The sequence below is a fragment of the Stegostoma tigrinum genome, chromosome 16, assembly GCF_030684315.1.
Source record: "Stegostoma tigrinum isolate sSteTig4 chromosome 16, sSteTig4.hap1, whole genome shotgun sequence".
Lineage (NCBI taxonomy): Eukaryota > Metazoa > Chordata > Chondrichthyes > Orectolobiformes > Stegostomatidae > Stegostoma > Stegostoma tigrinum.
Genome location: NC_081369.1, coordinates 46,623,102 through 46,638,169, shown reverse-complemented (window position 1 = coordinate 46,638,169; position 15,068 = coordinate 46,623,102). Strand labels below are relative to the sequence as shown.

The 15,068-nt window shown below is 40.5% G+C and overlaps 1 protein-coding gene across 1 annotated transcript in view; it reads left to right on the top strand.

Annotated features, from left to right (window-relative positions):
- Positions 1 to 11,425, top strand: part of mphosph6 (M-phase phosphoprotein 6) — a 39,401-nt gene extending 27,976 nt beyond the window's left edge. The window contains exons 4-5 of the mRNA XM_048546764.2: positions 1,873 to 1,970; positions 9,401 to 11,425. Of these exons, the coding sequence (XP_048402721.1) occupies positions 1,873 to 1,970; positions 9,401 to 9,536 (234 nt within the window). The 3' untranslated portion in view covers positions 9,537 to 11,425. The remainder of the gene's footprint in view (positions 1 to 1,872; positions 1,971 to 9,400) is intronic.
- Positions 11,426 to 15,068: the final 3,643 nt, after the last annotated feature.

Below are 15,068 nucleotides of genomic sequence, written 5' to 3'. Positions count from 1 at the left end.
AACCTGATAGTGGTGTTTGAAATTATGATGGATTTGATTAGGTTAATTAGTAAAACAAGGATTTCCCCATTTGCTAATAATACAACAATTAGAGCATAAATATATAATCATTACTGCAAAGGAGATGAAAGGGGACTTTCTTTTAAAAAAATATTAGGACGCAGAATGGGCAACTGCAATGATGTTCTAAGCTGAATCCATAATAACAACTTGAAAGTAGTATGAATGTACATTTAATGGTAAGTTGGACGGTTATGGGGTGAGGACAAGACATTTTGGACTAATAAACTCATTCAAAGTATCAGTACTCATATGATGGTCTGCAAGGCCTCCTGTGCTGACCAAGAGACCTAGTTCATTTGTGAGTGAACACATGTATAGCTAAGAAATTGGAAGTGTTGTATGTTTTTGTCTGCAGCAGGTCTGTTTGGTAGGTTAAGAGAAAAATGAATGCTGAGGGGGTATTGGAGAGAATCTTGTCAGGATCAGTGGTTTGAAGCTGATGCACAATGGCAAGACTTGAGGCAGTCTGAAGAAGTTGTCATGCATGGTCTTCTTTCTTGAGAAAGGATGTACTGGCCCTGGAGGAGGTACAGAGGAGGTTCACTAGATTGATTCCAGAGTTGAGAGGTTTGGCTTATGAGATTGAGTACACTGGGACTATACTCATTGGAATTTAGTAGAAAGAGGGGGGAGCCTTCGGAAACATATAAAATTGTGAAGGGGTTAGATGTAGAACTCAGAAGCATAGCCTTAAATAAGAGGAGCAAAGACTGATTCATCCAAAGGGTTGTAAATCTGTGCAATTCCCTGCCCAGTGATACAGTTGAGACTACCTCATTGAATGTTTTTCAGGCAAAGATAGATTTTTGAACAGTAAAGGAATTAAGAGTTATGAAGAGTGGGTGCGTAAGTGGAGCTGGGCCCACAAAAAGATCAGCCATGATCTTATTAAATGGTCGAGCAGGCTCGATGGGCCAGATGGCCTACTCATGCTCCAGTTTCTTATTTTCTTGTGTTCTAAGGTTAAAATCTGTGAAATCAAACACAGGTGATTCTGCTGCAAGTTAAAATCACTGTGGATCACTTGCAGAAAAAGGGGGATATAATTTATGTAGTGAGGAATTTGAAGGAGACATGGGAGTTTCAGAGAATAAAATACTGGTAAAGAGAGATATTAACAAGGGCATCTTTTCAATGAAAAAGGAAGTTTTAAATGCAAATTTTGTGCCAAACATTCTTTTTTTGCTTAATATTGTACTTATAAAGCTAGACTTTTATATTAAGTAACAAAAATAGATTTGTAGCTGTGCTAACATGTAGAAGCCAATATAAACAGGAGCCATACTGCAGAGATACTCAACTGAACACTCAAGTCAGGTATTTACATCCTAACGTAGCCACTTTTGAAGCTGAGATTGAATTCTATAAACTTAATAACATATGATCCAGCTGCTGTTCATTTTAAAAATACAGCTGGTTCACTAGTGTCTTCCAGAATGCCTCACCTCACCAACGTAACTTCAGTTTTTGTAGATTATTGTTAATTCCATCTGAAGAGACTGAGCAAGCCACTCTATAATAGCAATCAATATGAATTTGGGCAACCTTGATTATTTACAGTGCATTATCAGTTTCGCGCATTCCCCTAACATCAATTTTTTAAAAATCTTATTAATTTTAATGCCTTAAATATACCAGCAAATTAGAAATTTTAATAGCCAAGTGCCTCGCTTTGGCTTTAAATTTGGAAAGTGAATCATAGCAGAAATTTATGAACTATTTTTAAAACAATCTAGTGAAATCACATTCAACATTATGCCACAATATTCATGTTGTAAAGTTAATAGATAAACGCTGCATTTATTCCAGAAACTGGTTGCACAGATGTATTCCCAGAATGAAAATGAAGAGCCTGATGAAGATGTTAAGATGGAGGTAGATGTATCCGATGTAGAAATGGCTAGGAGGTAAGCTGTTCTATCTCCATGGAATGCGGCTGTACATATTAACTGAATTTATCTACTTGACTCAGAATATAACAGACATTTAATAGATTGAAGTTAAAACGCAGTGCATATTTTAAGGTAAACTCTGAACGTTATGATTTCAGCAGCTTCTGAGGTGTTACAGTATATCATTTTAAAAGAGGCTGTTTTTTATGATAATCATAAAGCATGAAAATAATGCTGGAGTTTAAACAGAACAAGATTAGTGAATCATCAAAATATAACTAGAATAAATGACCTCAATCTCAAGAAAGAGATTAGCATGAATAGATTTGTTGATTCAACCATTCTGATATTAAGCAGTACAACTGTTAGGAAATAGTTGGATGCTGTGAGATGAGTAATACAGCACGGAAACAGGCTCTTCAGCCCATCGTTATTAATTCTGACCGACAAACACCGAGAGTCTGAATTCAGCATCTCAGAGATTTCTATCTGTTTTAAAAAAAACATGAGGAACAGATTGACTGTTACTGTGTCAGTCATTTCTGCATGATGCTTGAACAGTTATACACACAGTCAAAACTATTAAAGACAAAAGATTTTTTAAAAAAGTTTAGATAATAGAGCACTGTTATCGTATCACATTCCACTACTATCTTCAAATGTCTCTAGTGGCACAAAATATCACTGTACTCTGCTTATTGACAGAATAACTATCTTAGAATGTTAATCATGTTGCAGATAATAATTTGGGTTATAAGTACTATATAGTTGTTAATAAATGCTATAACCTTCATTCGAATATTTTAGTTGTACTTGTGCGGTTTTGAAATCCCAGAGTACGACAATGCTGTGAAACATTGAAAGAATAACAGCTGCTAGTCCATTAATCTTTATTGCTTGTTTAATAACTCATTTACTTTAAGACTCATCTGAGTTTCAGAAGTTTGTCTGAAAATGTATGATATATAGCAACAAATGGTTATTGTACAAGTGTGAAAGTTTCATTATCTGTGATGCTAATTTTTTTCATAATTTTATGAAACAAATATATCGCATTTGTTTCTGTTTTGCTGAAGCAAGCCATATCATGCTGATTTCTTAGCTATTGCTGCTGTGCTGGTTGTTGAAGAGAAATCTGCCTTAACCCAGACCAAGCTCCATTTCACTGCTGGCTATGGTATTTTTCTGAAGTTTACACTTTCTGCGAAATGATTTTAGCTTTCTGCTTGCTTCCTGTGACCTCTGAAACTGAAAGAATTGCGGATGCTGTAAATCAGGAACAAAAGTAAGTGTTGCTGGAAAAGCTCAGCTGGTGTGGCAACATTTGTGAAGAAAAAAAAGTCAGAAAAAAAAGTCAGAGTTAACATTTCGGGTCCGGTAATCCTTCCTTTGTTCTGCATCTTCACGACACATGCTATATTGCTTGATCCTTTGTCCAGTAATAAGGCCTAAAGGAGGGTGGGAAATTAAGGCTAATAACTAATTCAAGTATAATGTTTTGGCTGAAAATGGGGCTGATTTCTGCACTAAGTATATAGAGTCAAAGAGTTCTGAAAAGCATGGATACCAACCTTTCTGGCCCAACTTGTCTATGCCAACCAGATATCCTAAACCGATCTAGTCCCATTTGTCAGTGCTTGGTCCCTATCCCTCTGAACCCTTTCTATTCGAGTTCTCATCTACATGTCTTTTAAATGTTGTAATTGTACCCATATCCTCCACCATCTCTGCCAGCTCATTTCATACATGCACTACCCTCTGAGTGAAAGGATTGTCCCTCAGGTCCCTTTTAAATCTTTCCCCTCCCACCTTAAACCTATGCCCCTAGCTTTGAACACCACTACCCTGGGACAAAGACTTTAGCTATTCACTTTATTCATGCCCCCCCCATGATTTTATAAACCTCTCTAAGGTCACCCCTCAGCCTGCAACAGTCCGGGGAAAAGAGCCGCAAGAGGCGGCAAGGTGGATCAGTGGTTAGCATTGCTGCCTCACAGCACCAGGGACCTGGGTTCAATACCAGGCTCGGGCAACTGTCTGTGTGGAGCTTGTACGTTCTCCCTGTGCCAGTTGCTCTGGTTTCCACCCATGGCCCAACGATGTGCAGATTAGTGATAATGGGAACTGCAGATGCTGGAGAATCCAAGATAACAAAAGTGTGGAGATGGATGAACACAGCAGGCCAAGCAGCATCTCAGGAGCACAAAAGCTGATGTTCCGGCCTAGACCCTTCATCAGAGAGGGGGATGGGGAGAGGGAACTGGAATAAATAGGGAGAGAGGGGGAGGCGGACCGAAGATGGAGAGAAAACAAGATAGGTAGAGAGGAGAGTAGAGGTGAGGAAGAAGGGGATAGGTCAGTCCAGGGAAGATGGACAAGTGAAGGAGGCAGGATGAGGTGGTAGGTAGGAAATGGAGGTGCAGCTGAGGTGGGAGGAAGGGATAGGTGAGAGGAGGAACAGGTTAGAGAAGCAGAGACAGGCTGGGCTGGTTTTGGGATGCAGTGGGGGGAGGGGACAAGCTGGGCTGGTTTTGGGATGCAGTGGGGGGAGGGGAAGAACTGGGCTGGTTTTGGGATGCAGTCGGGGAAGGGGGGATTTTGAAGCGTGTGAAGTCCACATTGATACCATTGGGCTTCAGGGTTCCCAAGCGGAATATGAGTTGCTGTTCCTGCAACCTTCGGGTGGCATCATTGTGGCACTGCAGGAGGCCCACAACGGACATGTCGTCTGAGGAATGGGAGGGGGAGTTAAAATGGTTCGCGACTGGGAGGTGCAGTTGTTTGTTGCGAACCGAGCGGAGGTGTTCTGCAAAGTGGTCCCCTAGACTCCGCTTGGTTTCCACAATGTAGAGGAAGTCACACAGGGTGCATTGGATGCAATATACCACATTGGCAGTTGTGCAGGGGAACATCTGCTTGATATGGAAGGTCATCTTGAGCCTGGGATAGGGGTGAGGGTGGAGGTGTGGGGGGCAAGTGTAGCACTTCCTGCGGTTGCGGGGAAGGTGCCGGGTGTGGTGAGGTTGGAGGGGAGTGTGGAGTGGACAAGGGAGTCACGGAGAGAGTGGTCTCTCCGGAAAGCAGACAAGGGTGGGGATGGAAAAATGTCTTGGGTGGTGGGGTCGGATTGTGGATGGCGGAAGTGTCAGAGGATGATGCGTTGTATCCGAAGGTTGGTGGGGTGGTATGTGAGAACGAGGGGGATCCTCTGGGGGCGGTTGTGGCAGGGACGGGGTGTGAGGGATGTGTTGCGGGAGACGCGGTCAAGGGTGTTCTCGACCACTGCGGGGGGAAAGTTGCGGTCCTGGAAGAACGTGGACATCTGGGATGTGCGGGAGTGGAATGCCTCATCCTGGGACCAGATGCGGCGGAGGAATTGGGAATAGGGGATGGAATTTTTGCAGGAGGGTAGGTGGGAGGAGGTGTATTCTAGGTAGCTGTGGGAGTCGGTGGGCTTGAAATGGACATCAGTTTGGAGCTGGTTACCTGAGATGGAGACTGAGAGGTCCAGGAAGGTGAGGGATGTGTTGGAGATGGCCCAGGTGAAATTGAGGTTGGGGTGGAAGGTGTTGGTGAAGTGGATGAACTGTTTGAACTCCTCTGGGGAGCAAGAGGCGGCGCCGATAGTCATCAATGTAATGGAGGAAGAGGTGGGGTTTGTGACCTGTGTAGGTGTGGAAGAGGGACTGTTCCACGTAACCTACAAAGACGCAGGCATAGCTTGGGCCCATGCGGGTATCCATGGCCACCCCCTTTTTCTGTAGGAAGTGGGAGAAATTGAAAGAGAAGTTGTTGAGGGTGAGGACGAGTTCGGCTAGGCGGATGAGGGTGTTGGTGGAGGGGGATTGGTCAGGCCTGTGGGACAGGAAGAAGCGGAGGGCCTTGAGGCCATCTGCATGAGGAATACAGGTGTGTAGGAACTGGACGTCCGTGGTGAAAATGAGGTGTTGGGGGCCAGGGAATTGGAAGTCCTGGAGGAGGTGGAGGGTGTGGGTGTTGTCACAGCGTAGGTGGGGAGTTCCTGGACCAAAAGGGAGAAAATGGAGTCCAGATAGGTGAAGATGAGTTTGGTGGGGCAGGAACAGGCTGAGACAATGGGTCGACCAGGGCAGGCAGGTTTGTGGATTTTGGGAAGGAGATAGAAACGGGCTGTGCGGGGTTGGGGAACAATGAGGTTGGAGGCTGCGGGTGGGATGTGCAGATTAAGTGGATTCGCTATGCTAAATTACCCATAGTGTTTAGGGATGTGTAGGTTAGGTGCCTTAGCCATGGGAAATGCAGGGTTTACAGGGATAGGGTAGGGGGATGGGTCTGGATACTCTTTGGTGGTTGGTGTGGACTTGTTGGGCTGTATTACCTGTTTCCACACTTTGGGGATTGTATTTAAAACAAAACCTATTTGCCTCTCCCTATAACTCAAACCCTCCAATCCTGGTAGCATCCTTGTAAATGCAAAAATATGAATGTTAGGGAGGAAAAAATGCGTTTGTTTTATTCATCAGGTCAGCTTGTACGTCACAACTTACATTAAGTAGTTTGATTAGTTAAACTGTAAATTTAATATGGTATATGTGTTTCCCCAGTCTTTGTTTAAGCTACTGCCAGAGTTTACTTCCCACATTACAATGGTGATTACACTTCAAAAATACACCATTCCTTTGAATGTACTGCGATGCTGACAAATGCCATCTAAGTGCACGGATTTTCAAGCTGATTTTACTGAATCTATAAATCCACTCGTCACTGGTTCTCAACCTTAACTTAGTCAAAACTTTCCTTTCTGATCTGTTTATAATCACAACACCTCTGCAATTTGAACCTTCGCTGTTAAATAATTGCACATTTTGGTTCCCAATTAAGACCTGATTCCATTCTATCTTTTTTTCTTTAGCTGCCTATCTTTTCTGTTTCCTCCCTGTAATTTAGTCATAACTTTTACTTCTCCCATCTCCAGTTCTTTGCTTAAGCTGTTCTTGAAAACAGCCTGTATTACTCCATTCCCTCTCTGATCATGACCTATCTCATAATCTAGACCTCCTTGGATAAGCTCACAGCTACCATTGTCATTCTTAGTGTTATAAAGAAGACCTTTTAGTTCTTTCCTTAGGCATTCCAACTACACTGTACTCCTAAAGTAAAAACTGAAAGAACTGCAGATGCTGTAAATCAGGGAGAAAAGCAGGAGTTGCTGGAAAAGCTCAGCAGGTCTGGCAGCATCTGTGAAGAAAAATCAGAGTTAATGTTTCAGGTCTGGTGACCCTTCCTCAGAACTGATGGTAGCTGGGAAAATATGAGATAACGCAGTGTGGAGTTGGAGGAACACAGCAGGCCAGGCAGCAACAGAGGAGCTGGAAAGCTGACGTTTTGGGTCGGGACCCTCAGAAAACCTTCTTCAGAAAACCTTCTTCAGAAAACCTTCTTCAGAAAACCTTCTTCAGAAAACCTTCTTCAGAAAACCTTCTTCAGAAAAGATTTCTGAAGAAGTGTTCCAGCCCAAAACATCAGCTTTCCCGCTCCTCTGATGCTGCCTGGCACGCTGTGTTCCTCCAGCTCCACACTGTTATCTCTGACTGCAGCAGCGGCAGTTCTTAATATCTCTTTAGCTGGAAAAATGTTGTTTTATATGTAGAAAATTGGGAGGGGGATTGGAGGGATTAAGAGATAGGATAGACCCTGAACAGAGAGAAGTGCAGTTGGATAGGCAAAGGAGTTGATAATGATCTGGCTGGGAGGGTGAATACTGGTGAATGGGGACTGTTGGTGACTAACAACAGGGGGTGTGTAATGAAAGGCTATGTAATAACAAGGCCAGGCGTGTGGGGTGTGCGAGAGTTTAGGCCCTAAAATTATTGAACTTGGTATTGAGTCCAGAGAGCTGCAGGCTTCCCAAGCAAAAAATGAGGTGTTGTTCCTTCAGCTTGCGTGGAGCTTCGCTGGGACAATACGGCAAGCCAGAAACAGAGTTGTTGGCCAGGGAACAGATTGAAGTGTTAAAGTGGCAGGCAACAGGTAGCTCACAACCATTTTTGCAACCAGAACGTAGATGTTCTGCGAAGTGGTCACCCAATCTATGCTTCATTTCCCCAATGTATAGGAGATAACATTGTGAGCAGTGAATGCAGTAGATTAGATTCTGGGAAGACCAGGTGATGTCTTGCTTCATCAAGAAGGTATGTTTGGGCCATTGGATGGTGGGGAGAGAGGAGATAAATGGACAGTGGTTGCACCTTTGCCAGTTGCAGGGGAAGGTGCAGTCGGCCAATTGTTGGATGTGTTGTGGGTGAAGAAAGAATGGACCAGGGTGTCCTGGAGGGAACAGCCCCTGTGGAAGCTGGACCAGAGGGGAGGGGAATATGTGTCTGGTCGAGTCTTTCCAGGGAGGAAAGACTCAATCACATTCTCTCAGTTCCTCTGTCTCTGTCGCATATGTTCAGATGAGGACAACTTCGACAAGGGAACCTCCAAAATGTCCACCTACTTCCTCAATCGACGATTTGCCAGCACCGTTGTCGACAGGGCACTCAACCGGGTCCGACCCAGCTCCCGCACTTTCACCCTTTTCTTCCTTTCTGCAACCGCGATAGGGTTCCCCTTGTCCTTACCTACCATTCCACTGCATCCACATCCAGAAGATCATCAAATGCCATTTTGTGCTCTTCTCTCTCTTCGGGCCCTATCCTATTGTTCGCTCCCTACCCCACCCCCCACCATATTTTCTACATATAAACCAATTCTTTCCCACTTACCATCAGTTCTGAGGAAGGGTCACTGGACCCGAAACGTGAACTGGGATTATTTTTCTTCACAGATCCTGCCAGACCTACTGATCTTTTCCAGCAGCTTATGTTCTTGTTGCACTGTATTCCTATCTTACCAGTTCGTCTAGTGCACTTGGAACTAACATTTACTTGCAAGCTGCAGTTTTGTTGGGGATGATCACATTGTTACTTATGCTTTGAAAACATGGTACAGAAGTAGCAACAATGAACTCTTTACTGAAGATTTATCATCCATCTAAACTTTCTATTATCTGTTGTGCCCGTTCAGTTGTGCAGCTTTTATTATCAAGGTGTACCTTGCTCCCTCATCCTGTGGCTACTTCTGGATTTTCACTTTGATCCACCTTCTTTAAAATATTAATTTTATCTTATCACCTTCCCTTTTGTCCTACATTTTTCACTGAGACTCTCTCACCTTTCTCTGCTTTGGCTGTCTCCTGAAATACTATTGGCTGTTGATGATTCAAACTGCCACAACTCAACGTGCATTCCTGTTACTGATTGCACTAATCTTTCATTTCCTAGCCTTTCCTTCCATCAACTGTCATGTCAAAAGGTAGTAATACTTTGAAGCATTAATTTTACATATTGATGAATAATGTGCAACAGTTAACATGACAAACTGTAAGCGTTCAGTGAAGCATTATCAAACTTTGTTTTTTCCAGATATGAAAGCTTAGTGGGAACCATAAAAAGGAAGTTTACTAAAAAGAGAGATCGATCGGCTATTCAAACTGAAGAAACAGAAGCTAGCAGCAGGGGTGGTAAATGCAAGAAGACATTCATTAAGCCTCAGGAATAAATAACACAAACGTGTCTTTAAATATTTCCCTACATATGGCAATGAACTTCCTATCTGAAACTCTGCAGCAGCTGGATGTTTATTGTAATTATGGAAATATGATCTTTTGCATACTAAAATTAGAAAGTATTACCACTTGCTGCAATGAAAATGTTTTCTGAAGATAAATGGATTCTGCTGTTTCCTTGTATTGAACAAATACTGATCATTCTTGATTACGTTTCTGCAACATGTCATATGCACAAGTAAAATTCAGCTCACTTGTGCTCAAAGTTGACTTGAAGGAAAAAAAAGTCCTGGGACAAAATCATATTAAGTATATGGTGGTGCAAACTTAATATATTTATCTTTTACAGGTATAAAAACCAATATATAATTTGCTTTGTTTCTTCTGCTAGTAATACCCTAATGTGCTGCAAGTATAAATCTTGTTTTTATGGTGGAGCAGATTATCTTATTCTGCACCTGTCAGGGATCTTTTCTTCCCATGTCCATTAGAAGCATTAAAAAAATCAGTGATTTGGCGATGTTAAGGTTTTTATACCGCACCCTCCATATACTGGCTGAATCGTTTCAAGTGTTCCTGAGACTTGATGCATACACTTCGTGTTCATCAGCCTGTTTGTCTGTACCAAAGTAGAGGTTGTGAATTTCCTCTAAGCTCATTGTCCATTGAGTTTTGTTTTTTGCCAAATTCCAATTTTGTTCTTGGCAAAACTGAGAGTATAATCTGTTTTGGAACTGCAGCTGTATTTCATCATTTACAGAAAATGCAGTACAGTGAGTAAGTAATTATCCCCTGCCTTGAGTTTGATTTAGAAATTAAAGTCTTATTTTATTAAGTACATTTTTAATATTCAAAATTATTGAAATCCTTTAAGACAAAGTCTAGATACTTACTTTATTATAACTTATAACTTCATAATTAATAAAAGTTTTATAGAGTAGATTTGGAAGGGACATTCTATGAGGAGAAAATAGAAATAAAGCCAAGATTATTAGATCTGAAATTAAGTCTTATTCTAGCAAACCAGACTCTCTTCTGAAACATTCTCATGGGGAGGAGTAATGATTTTCTTTACATTTCCAAAATATACATTTTTTTTACTCATATTTTGACAGAAGATATTTCCAATTGCAGCTCCACACAAAACCACAGAGCAAATATGGCCTGCACCGTAGATTTTGATCAAATTGTATCCTCAGGTCATCAAATTAAATAATAATCTCAGAGGTTTTGAGAAGTATGTCAGTTTTGCATATTGCTGCCACCACCACCATTCTACTGTTCCAATGAATATGCACAATAGTCAAATCAAATTATTATCCCAGTGGAACAGCAGCAACAGAAGCTCCTACTGCCAACAGATGGAAGAATGAACAATCTGTGTGCACATCTGTGATTTGCATTTTGCCACAGGAAATGTGGTTTTGTTGCATGTCGGACTTCAAATGAGATCAAGTAAGCCCAACAAACTGTGGTGACATGTAGTTGCATGCTAAAGTCATGCAGGTATACTGACCAAAAAAGTGAATGAAAGTCCGGTGGAAGAAATCAGACTCCATTTATGGAGCCAAATCCTGGTGCCTCGCTGCTTGGCTTTCGGAATAGGAAACAGAGAAACTTGCTTGAATTTTGAACATGACTTTGGTATATTTAAAGCTTTTTTAAAAAAACTTCTTTTCAATCTTTACTCTTTCATGGAATGTGGATGATGCTGGTAAGACCAGCATTTGTTGCCCGTTCCTAGTTTCCTGAATGACTACCTTGCTAGATCATTTCCGAGAGCAGTTAAGAGTCAAATGTTGGATAACGGGTCATGTGTAAGCTAGATCAGGTAAGATTTCATTCCCTACAAGATACTAATGAAGCAAACGGATTTTTAGCAATGATACCATTACCATTACTAAAACTGTCCTTAGATTTAAAACTTATTGATTTTAAATTCCACCAGACACCAGTTACATTATCACTAGGCCACTGGCTCTCCCTTTGTATTTTTGTGTTTATCTTTTCAGCCTTTGTTAGTTGGCAGCCTTAGCAACTTGGTCATGGGAAGAAATTTTAAAATGAAGCGATTCATTATTAACAGTTGCCTACTCTTGACTAGAATTGGTGGGGCTAAAGTGAACATTATGATTTCATGGTTAGATGGTTCAAAGTTGGATGCTTTTCCAAATTCAATCAAGTAACCAAAGATAAGTTAACACAGAATGGTGACTTGAGACCATCCAAAAACAGTGGTGAATGATTTTGTTTTTGTGCGTAATAAGCCAGACCCATTTTATGTGTGAGATATACTTTATTTAACATATTTTGTTTCATACATAAAAGACTGTTAAAATTCTGAAAAGATAGATCAAACAGAAGTCTTTTGCACCCTGGGCCTTGGTTGATGTCTTGCCCAGACTAGTAGAGTGAATTTTTCTGTGCTGGCTGTCTGAGTCCGGTTCAAATTGGGTATTAGCCCCCAGTACAAATCAATACTTGATAATTTGTACCAAAAGTTACCTGCCATTGGAAATTGAAGTATCCCACTGGTACAACCTGGGATGTTTTTCCTAAGTTGGTGATTCAGTCTGTATGGACACTACATGATGGTACAGAGAAGCTGTTTCTGTTTCTAACCTTGTAATAGTTGGAACTGCTTTGTGCTGATGTTTGATATTGGAAACTCCCAGCATTGATAATGTCATCTTAATGAGAACAGAGTTCCCAAAAAGTATCAGTGATAATGGGAACTGCAGATGCTGGAGAATCCAAGATAACAAAGTGTGGAGCTGGATGAACACAGCAGGCCAAGCAGCATCTCAGGAGCCCAAAAGCTGATGTTTCGGTCCTAGACCCTTCATCAGAAAGCTCTGTGTTCATCCAGCTCCACACTTTGTTATCTTCCCAAAAAGTATCTTGTTTTTTAAAGAAGAGATTAAAATTCCTGAACTATACAAGGTTCCAAATCTCTGCACAGATCATATATTCCAAGGCTGTGTCAATTTTCGCTGCATTATCCATTCAGTACCAACAATGTACGCTCCTCGGAAGGTATTTTCTGTTTTCATTTATTAATCCTTATGCTGCTGCAGTTGGTACAAACGGTTGTTACTCTGACTATGACCATTGTTTGTTTTACCTTTGACATAGCTCTCCATTGAAACAATGCATGCACTGGCTTTAAAAACATACCAAACATGCTCATGTGAAAGTTGGTCTTGTTAAAATTGAATGCTCCCTAGTTGGTCTAAAAGCTATATACAACAGTCAGAAATCAACTTAACATTTTACAATCGGAGCCCAAGATTTCAAAGCCAAGTACAAGCTCTGTGATTGGTTCAAAAACCTTGTCTTGTTCTTCATTTAAAAAGGTTACACTTGAGAGAGACAGTAACAGTTCATTTGGAGGCCATATCCCCTGCTGCCTTGTGGATTCTTTTGCTTGCCATATTAGTTCTGCCAGGAAGCATCTGTAGAGAAAGAGAAAAGGAATTCTGATCAGAGGTCATTTGTTTGAATTGCTACGTTTTTTTTTCCCCTATCCAGATGCTGCCAAAGGTGGGCATTTTCAGAGTTAATGTTTCATGTCTATTGTCCCATCTTCAGACCTTATAAATGTTAACTCTGTTTTCTTTCCTCAAATGCTGCCAGACCTGCTGAGTTTTCTCCAGTTATTTCTATTTTTTATTTCAGATTTCCAGCATTCGCAGTTCTTTGTTCTGTTTGGGCATTTTCAGCAAGTTTCCGTTGCTGCAAATACTGGAAATCAGGAATATTTTGCTTTTGTAAACATTTAGCTTCTTAAGGATCATCATGATTATTGGATACTGTGGAAACAACACTATCAAGTGCAACCTGTCATTGCAGATGATGCTGTTATAATGATATAGACAAACTGAAAGGCCAATACTCAAAAAAAAACAAACTGCAAAATTAGCTGCTATTCACTGGATATTGCCCAAATAAGATTTATTTTCTACAACAGATAAAACATGCAGAAGCATACAATAAATTAGTTTTAAGCAGAAAAATTACAGCTTTGAGATCTGTGAACCTTAATTATGGCAATATTGCTCTATTCATGGTGCATTATACTAAGTATCGTTACTTATTGGTATAGTAATCATAATCCTTATTTGAATATTAGAGGAACTGCAGCTGTTAGGAAACTTCAAATAATATTTTGGCATTATAAATGCAACAAAGATTTCATTGTTCTGAGGAAGGGTCACTGGACCCGAAATGTTAACTTTTGTTTTCTCCTCCACAGATGCTGCCAGACCTGCTGAGCTTTTCCAGCAACTTTGTTTTTGTTCCTGATTTACAGCACCAGCAGTTCTTTCAGCTTTTAAAGATTTCATTGACCTTTACTGTCAATATCTCAAATATTTAAAGGACAACTAGCTTTTGGGCTTAAATTAAGATATGTTATCATGGGGGGTAGTATTAATTCTTCTTGATGTATTTTTGAAGTGCACTTGTCATTATCTGTTGATGCACAGTTTGCTGATCGAATGAACTTCTATTCAAAGTATACCAGCATGATTTTGTAGCACTTATACCTGTGATGCATTAATTTTTGATTTAAACCCCGCTCCACATAATCGACATTGAAAACCATTACTGGAGTGTCAGATTAAAACAGTAGAAGCTAAAGATCCTTTAGTCCTATACAGTGAATGTTAAAGTATTCTCCAGGTATTACATGCAATGTTCCATCTCTGTCAGTACAACCGAAAATAGGTTGACAAATCATTCTTCACACTGTGGAGCTTGCTGAGTGTTGAATGTTTGTCATGTTTGTTCCACATAACAGTAAATCACTAACTGAAGTTTGAGCAATATAACAGTATTAAATATAAATATATGTACATAACTTTGTGTGGCAGAGAAATTAGAATGCATTTAACAGTTTTGTGTTTAAATATGAACAGTGGGGAATGAAAGTCTGTTTCATTTTGGGGATCATCGTTTATATAAAGCACCAAAAACTTATACGGCTTCAAATCTGACTGAGTAATGTGCCTCAACACCAAACTCAGAAGATGACCTTACATCAATATGAAAATTAATACTTCTCCGCTCTTACCATCTATGTGACACCAGTTTGATGCTGAATCATAAGCAATCTATACACGGCTTCCGCTCTTGACGAATGGAGTCGAGGCTCCTTTCACACAGCTGCAAAAAAGTTTATTTTATTCGGTTTAAACTGTGATTCTTGAGAATAAAGAATGGTGTACTAATTGAGTGCCAAATTGTATTGTAAAACACTGAGGATTTAGATGCTCCATATACAGTTACCTGGCTAAGCGTATATATATATATATAAGTGCCTCAGAACTGAATCAGATGATATTTGTCCAATTATAACTATTACAAATGATCTACTTACATTGTCTTTGATTCAACACATCTATTTCATTTAAGACTCTTCATTTAAGAGTCTCTTATGAGTTACCTTTTAATAACTTTTTAAAAGTCCCACCATTTAAAAAAAATATTTTCATGGCTTGCTGAATTGAAGGCTGGAGAGATAG